The 7,565-nt window shown below is 30.8% G+C and overlaps 1 protein-coding gene across 1 annotated transcript; it reads right to left on the reverse strand.

Moving 5' to 3' along the window:
• Positions 1–6,599: 6,599 nt before the first annotated feature.
• On the reverse strand, positions 6,600–7,355 carry LOC110711552 (probable DNA-directed RNA polymerase subunit delta). Its single transcript, XM_021889964.1, has 4 exons — positions 7,266–7,355; positions 7,031–7,184; positions 6,841–6,911; positions 6,600–6,779 (listed from the first exon to the last, which is right to left on the reverse strand). Exons 1-4 carry the CDS (start codon positions 7,353–7,355, stop codon positions 6,600–6,602), a joined length of 495 nt encoding a protein of 164 aa, XP_021745656.1.
• Between the last annotated feature and the right edge of the window lie 210 nt (positions 7,356–7,565).

Raw genomic sequence — 7,565 nt, forward strand, 5'->3', positions numbered from 1 at the left:
ATCACATTATTCCCTCCGTCCTTAAATAATGTGATCTCGTATTGTATACGGAGTGGGGCTGTTCATATTAGGTTAACCGTATCGTTAAACCGTTAGACCGGTTACCTTAAAACACAAACTGTAATCGTATCGTTAAGAAACGGTTAACCAATTCTTAGTGGTACAGTTACCGGTTAACCGCTAACCAATAAATAAATTATAATCAATACTTTATTGCCCATCCAAGAGTTTCAACTCTAATACAAATTTTGATATAAACAAGAATAAGCTCCAATAAGTTGATTACAAATCAATAAAGATTCTTTTAGGGTTAACTTACTTAATTATACTTCTCTTTACTATATATATATATATATATATATATATATATTTTAATCGTTTACTCAAAAGTGTAATCGTAATCGTAACCGTTAACCGCTATATTTAACGGTTCGGTTAACCATAATCGTTTATTTTTAACGGTGCGATTAATTAATCTATAAAATGAGTCAGTTATAGCGGTTAACGATTACGATTTTCTTATACACCCTTAATACGGAGTAGTTGTCACTTTTGCGCTTGTAGTTAAGAGTTGTCACTTTTATGCTTGTAATTGTAATAATGCACATTTTTTTTTATGGAAATTGTTAACAATGTACATAACTTCGTATATTCAAACTCAAATAATCAATCCAATTAATAAAAATTTGTAATTCGTATTTTTGTTGATACACTAATTAAGATCTACCACAACGTAGTTTAGATGGGTTGAATCATGTGGGTATTAACTAGGTGTTCGTAAATTATACTCCAAAGTTCTTATATCCCTAGTAGTTTGCATCATTGCAATTTAGTGAGTCAAATTTAAAAAACTCTGACCACAAATTATCACTAATTTATTAGAAATTATATAATCATGCTGGATTCATTTTAATGTCTACTTTTAAAATATCATAATTTTATAACTTTGCATAAACAGAGTTGAAAATATTTACATTTTAAGATGCGTCTTAGAAAAATTAAAAAGTCAAATAAGGCAAATAAATAGAAACAAAGAGATAATAATTTTTTTGACATAAAGAGAACTACAAAAGCACAAAGAGAAAATGATGTTTGATACGGAGTACTAGGTTTTTGGTACCACCTCCAATACTTTAATCATCGTAGTTTACATACACATTTAAATCAAATTGTTCATCCAAATGCACAGTGTTAACTATAAAAATGGTGAAATAACTATCTTTTTTGGCTGTGTGGAATTTCTTTTTACCAAAAATGCACAATTTTTCAAAGGATTACCTCTGTTAGAGAGTTATCGGAAAATATATGTGGTGATATATTTTCCCTAAATATAATTAGGAGAATAATATATTTAGGTTTATTTATCTTAAAGATATTAATTAGTGAATATATCTTTAGGATTTACAGTTATTGTGGTATATCTTTTAGAAGATTGTTTCCTATCTTATTATCTTAGGCTTTGTATAAATACGTACTCTACCTATTAATGAATAATAATCAAGCCATTCTATTATCTCTTTCACCCTAATTTGTCATGGTATCAAAAGCAGGTTAGATCTTGGAAGCGCTTACAAAAATGAAAATTAAACCTACCTTGAAACGATAGGGTGTTGTACCTTGAAACGACATGACAAGCATATTGGTTTCACTATACCTTGAGACAACTAAAAATTTTAACATACACTAGGGTGTACTATGCTTGGTACACCTTGTGTAAATGTACACCATTGTTGTACTTCTATTTAAAAAAAAAAAGAGATTCTACTTGCTTAATTATAGGAATTATGTTATTCATTCCATATTTATTATTTACTAAATTAGTTATTTTCCACGTTCATTCATTTTTGAGTTTTCAAAACAGAGAGACAAATTTTTAGAGAGAGAAATTGAAATTTCAGAGAGAGAAGTTAAAGGTTAACAGGAAAAATGATGGCACAAGATGAATTTCATCACGATTCTAATCGTCGATTTGCTATGGATGATCACAATGAAGATTTTTGTGATGATAATGGTGAATTTGTTTAATTCGAATCTAAAGAAGAAGGTAATTTATGTTTCTAATTTTGACAATCAAGTAAGAGGATGAATAATGAAATGTTCTTTAATTTATTGTGTGCATTGTTTTATGTTTGTTGATAGTGTGGTTCAAAATTCATTGTAACATTATTGAGAATTTTATAATTTTGATATTTGATGAATTTGTGTATTAAATTTTAGATCAATATGACAAAGGTCGAAGATGATGTTCTTTTTAAAATATTGTTATGTTCGTTGTTATTAATAGGTTTGAAATAAAAGTTGAATTTTAATTTAATTCACATGTTCTGTTTAAATATTACTTATGTTCTTTTGTTTTATCATTAAGTAGTTCTTTTATGATTTTGTTCTTTTGTTAATCTTGTAATTTATCTCTTAGGTTCTTTGATGTATTCTATTTTAACATATGTCATTTAAAAATTAGTTTTAGCGTCATTTTTAATTATTATAATATTAATTTTGAATATTATTTGATAATTCTATATTTTTTCATTATTAACTATCATTCAATAACTTTTTTTTTTTTTTTTTAAATCAGGATCATGAGGGTTGATGACGTACGATATTGTTTTGGGACCTCCTCTATTGATGATTGATTTTTAGACCATAAGATCATCCGTGATATTAATAAAGAACATGATAATATTATATAATGCACATTATTTATATTTGCCTACCATGATCCGAGGACAAAATGTAAAGAACATTTCACAATAAACAAAGAATATTATGTGACTATAGAAGTACATTAAACTTACCACCAAAGAACATGGACATTTAAAATAGTTTATTAAAAGATCTACAAAAAATCATTATATAATATAATAATGGACATATGGAAATAATGTAGCATTAATAATGAATTGTATATTACAAACAAATATAAAGTACATCATCATTTATGATAAAGAACATTGTTAAACATACAAAGAACATTACAGGTAATATGCATGGCCATTAGACCAAATTATGAGTATAAAAAAATATTTATAATATAAATAATGAACATAATCATACTATGTGATGAACAACATGACAAAATTTTGAAATTAAAATTTAAATTTTGAATTTTAAAAATTAAATCTTGATTTATTTTTATGGAAAATTCTTTTAGAGGATAATTATTATGAGAAAATGATTTTCTTAAAAAAGATTTACCATTAAATGCGGGCTACAAAGATAAAGTAATTATATTTTACTTATTTAAAACCATGCTAAAAAATTGTCGTGTTTTTTACTTTTTAACAATATGTTATTTTCACTTTAATTATATGTTATTTACATTCCATCTCAAAGATTTAAAAGTACTGTGTTCTTTATTGTAAACACTATGTACTTCCTGCTTTTTTTTATTTTATCTTTTTTTTAAGGGTACCTTTCTCGGTACACCTAAGTGTAGGAACCATGCATTGTGAGATGACTGGACATTATACCTTGAGACGAAAGGGCAAGCATATGACGAGTTCGAGAAAAAGAGACGTTCTCGTTGTGATGTTATTTTTGCAAGTTCGAAAAGAATGACGTTCCTGCTTGTTTGATGATTGATGGGTTCGAAAAGCCGAACATTCTCATCATTCAAAAGGGAAAAAAAATTGAAGGCTACATCACCAAATTAGTGCATCTCGACTTCAACAAAGTGAAGAATTTCCAATCGCAACGTTCGTGTTATTTCTGTTACGATTGCGGGAGGGTGTTATAGAGTTATCGGAAAATATATGTGGTGATATATTTTCCCTAGATTTAATCAGGAGAATAATATATTTAGGTTTATTTATGTTAAAGATATTATTTAGTGAATATATCTTTACGATTTATACTTATGGTGGTATATCTTTTAGGAGATTATTTCTTATCTTATGATCTAAGGTTTTGTATTAATACTCTACCTATTGATGAATAATAATCAAGCCATTCCATTATCTCTTTCACCCTAATTTGTCAACCTCCATTAATTTTCCAAATTATAAGATTAGAGGTTTTTCTTATAGAGGAATATGATATTAAGAGAACATATTAAGAGAACAAATTATCATTCCAATAGTTTATGAGAAAAATCAAGTTTATGAGTCTGATGTACAAAAAAATGTAAATTAGGGGTAGGATGGTCATTTTAGCTAATAAATTAGGGGTAGTTTTGTCATTTCACCTAACAAATGAGGGGTAGCATTGTTATTTCACCTAATAAATAAAGGGTAGTTTTTTTTTTTTTGGAAAGAAATGAAGGGTAGTTTTTTTATTTCGTCTTTTTTTTTTCTTTATTTAAAGGTGGCTGATTTAAAAAAAAAAAAAAAAAAGGTAAATCAGCCTGATTAACTGGTTGTTCCTCAAAGTTTATGGTGAATTATGAATTTTATTTGTAACAATTTTGATCGTCGACTAGTTTATTTTATAATGATATTGTGCAGAGATGAAATTGACTCATATGTTGTCGAAAGAAAAAGTATTTCTCTAGCTATTTTGGATATTATTGCTTAATTTTTTCATTTTCTGTATATTTGAGGTTGAATATGATATTCATTTGATTAAGATGCATGTTAAATTAAAATTTCAATATTTTATATAGTAGTTTAGAAAAATAAATATCTTAGTATATGAAAATAAGCTTATTGCATACCCTATTCACACAAATAAAAATTTGCAAAGAGGCTTTCTTCCCACTTTCCAATAAAACACAAGTTTATCGCCTTAATAAAAAAATTATATGGCAAGTATGTAAGTTTTTTGCCTTGAGATTTGTGCTTTTATTATTAAAATAATCAATTCTTGTAATTTTGTCTAGCTTTGTTCGTAAAAATCAATTTGTGCTTCTTTAAGCTCAACTTCACCAATAACTAAGTACTCTCATACGAATCTAGAATAACTTAGTTCCGTCTAGGGTTTTCTCTTGGGAGGGTTTCCTTCTATCCATTGCTAGTCTTTGCTTCGTTCTCGAAGATTGTTCCTTTTCCCTTTCTTTTTACTTTAATTTGATCCTTTTTCAATCTTGTTTTTATTTCAACCCTTTATGGAAAATCCCGAAAAAGAAAACAACAATATTTTAGACCTTAATAAAGATGTGGACGGTATTGATTGGGTGGATGACGGAGGTGGATAAGAGGAGGCGCAGATAGAGTTGGCAGTCGTGGGAAGAATTCACACATCCCGCAACATAAACTCTAATGCCCTAATTAGCACGTTGAAGAAAGTCTGGAACCCTAAGCATGGTTGTGAAGCGAACGTGATTGGGGAAAAATCCTTTTATTTTCAGTTTCATTATTGGAAGGACAAGCAATTCGTGATGGACTTGCAACCGTGGCACTTCGATAACCATGTTATGATTGTAGATGATGCTAAAGGTAACTCAAAACCCTCTAAAATTCCCCTTCATCATGTGCCCTTTTGGATCCGTGTGTATGATCTACCTTTTAGGGGTAGGAATAATGAAGATAATGCTAGGAGACTTGGTGATAAAATTGGGTCCTATATTACTATGGACAAATCAGATGTAATAGGGATTAACAAATCTCTAAGAATTCGAGTTAGCATTGATGTAAATAAGCCGCTTAAGAAGACGGTGGAATTAAGAACGGAGAGGGGAATAATGGAGGTGCCAATAAAGTATGAGAAGCTGCCTGTTTTTTGTTATATTTGTGGATTATTAGGCCATGGTGAGAAGGATTGCGAAGAGAATGTGGTGCGAAGAAACTTGAATGAGAAGCTGCAAGTTACTACTCCATGGAAGGCCACAAAAAACGAGAGTTATGATGAGGAAAGTGGCCTAAGCAGTGCGGTGAAGAAACTCTTTATTACGAAGCAATCTCATAAGCCTCTTACAGGGAATGAGAAGCTGGAAGAAGTGATGGTCCAAGAAGTGACATGCGCACCATAGTCATCAGGAAATCGCTACTACAGAAAAGTGTGAGGAGGCAATCCCTATTTTGGGTTCCATGAATCATGGTGATGGGGTACCATTATCTTTTCTTGAATGAAAATGTCACAAAGAAATGGTATCATTAATAGTTGTAGATCAACAATTTGATAATCGATGGGCATACTTTTCTATTTCAGTGGAATGAAAGTTAGTTTGAAATGATCGACCAAGTTATCTAGTAATACAACTCCAAATATTATTTTTATAAATAAAGAAATCAGAACATAAAAAATAAAAAAATAAAAATAAAAATAAAAAGGGATAATACATTAGATTGCAATACTAAATTAAAGTAATTATAATCATCACTAATGTTGCACAAAGTTTACCATTAAAACATAAAGAAGTTACATTCATCTAAAAATCACTGAACAAGGATATACTAAGTGAGTAAAATTCAGAAGAATGTTCAAAAAAAGATTTCACCATCAAACCACCATTGCCATGATTAACTGTTGATAACTTACCCAAAAAACAACATAACTTAATTACTGCCTACTTATAAGATTATACTAAGCAAACGATGTTTAATTCAACCAAAATAAACATATAATAATCTAGTACACTAATTCAGGCTATAGAAATAATCTAGTACACTAATTTAGGCTATAGACATAATCAGGAATGGCTTTATATAATACCATCGTAGTTTCTAGGAATGCGGCAGTATGCATCCGAGTTTAGCATCGTCGTAATTGTAATCCATACCATCACCGCCGTCATCATCATCGGAACCAGTGCTATCTTCGGTTACTGCGCCGCCGTCATCATCATCATCAAAGTCATTCACACCACCCTGACCATCATCATCGGATTCGGCATCTGATTGTTCCTGTTCCCTTGCTCTAAATTCTCAGCTTCACCGTTGTCATCCCCTTCACCATCAATTTCACCTTCTTCCTCAATTTCGCCCCAACATTTTCATCACCCCCATCTAACTGAAGTTCTACATTTTGATCAACCCCTACAATTGGTATATCAACGGAATTTTTTCCCCCGCTCCTTTACCAGCCCCTATTCTATGAAAAAGCCTTCTTCCAAATTAATCCCTTGAATACGACATTGTTGTCCTTCCCTCTTCACCTTCTACCCTCTGTTGAACAACCACCCCTCGGTGAATTTTCGCGTGCAAACCCATCCCACGCTCTAACCATTGGTTTATCTCCTCAAGAAGAGTCTTTTCCGTCTTAATATCCTCTTTGGCTGCTTTAATTCCCCGCCTTAAGTCTACTAGTCGCTACAACTCAATTTTCTTGATTTTTGACCTTATGTCGCTCGCTTCCGCGTGCTTCTTGTCTCATTCCTCCTCTAGTTCAACCAACTCTCTAGCAAGTTGTGAAAGCCTCTCTCTCAAGGCGGTTAAATCATCGGCCGGAAGAGTGGAACTAGAAGCGCCATTGTTAGCCATTAATTTCGAAATTTTGGTTTTCAAAATAAAATCAAATTTTAGAGAAGATGGTTGAGAAGAACAGAGGAAATAATTAATGAGAAATTTGTTAGGGAGTTTTGGGATTTTTATTGGGAATAAACCAAAGCCATAATTAATTAGCAGACATGTCTCTTCGACTGATGTCACTTCACGTCCAACACCACTGTAGTTCGCACTAATCTAGACGAC

Source organism: Chenopodium quinoa, unplaced genomic scaffold (assembly GCF_001683475.1).
Source record: "Chenopodium quinoa cultivar QQ74 unplaced genomic scaffold, ASM168347v1, whole genome shotgun sequence".
NCBI lineage: Eukaryota > Viridiplantae > Streptophyta > Magnoliopsida > Caryophyllales > Amaranthaceae > Chenopodium > Chenopodium quinoa.

Excerpts from the sequence above, each read along its gene's own strand:
- LOC110711552 (XM_021889964.1), bottom strand. The coding sequence starts at position 7,355 with ATGGCTAACAATGGCGCTTCTAGTTCCACTCTTCCGGCCGATGATTTA. Across the intron at positions 7,185-7,265 it reads CACAACTTGCTAGAGAGTTG|CGACTAGTAGACTTAAGGCG; the intron begins GTTGAACTAGAG and ends ATTGAGTTGTAG. Across the intron at positions 6,780-6,840 it reads GGGCGAAATTGAGGAAGAAG|GAACAATCAGATGCCGAATC; the intron begins GTGAAATTGATG and ends GCAAGGGAACAG.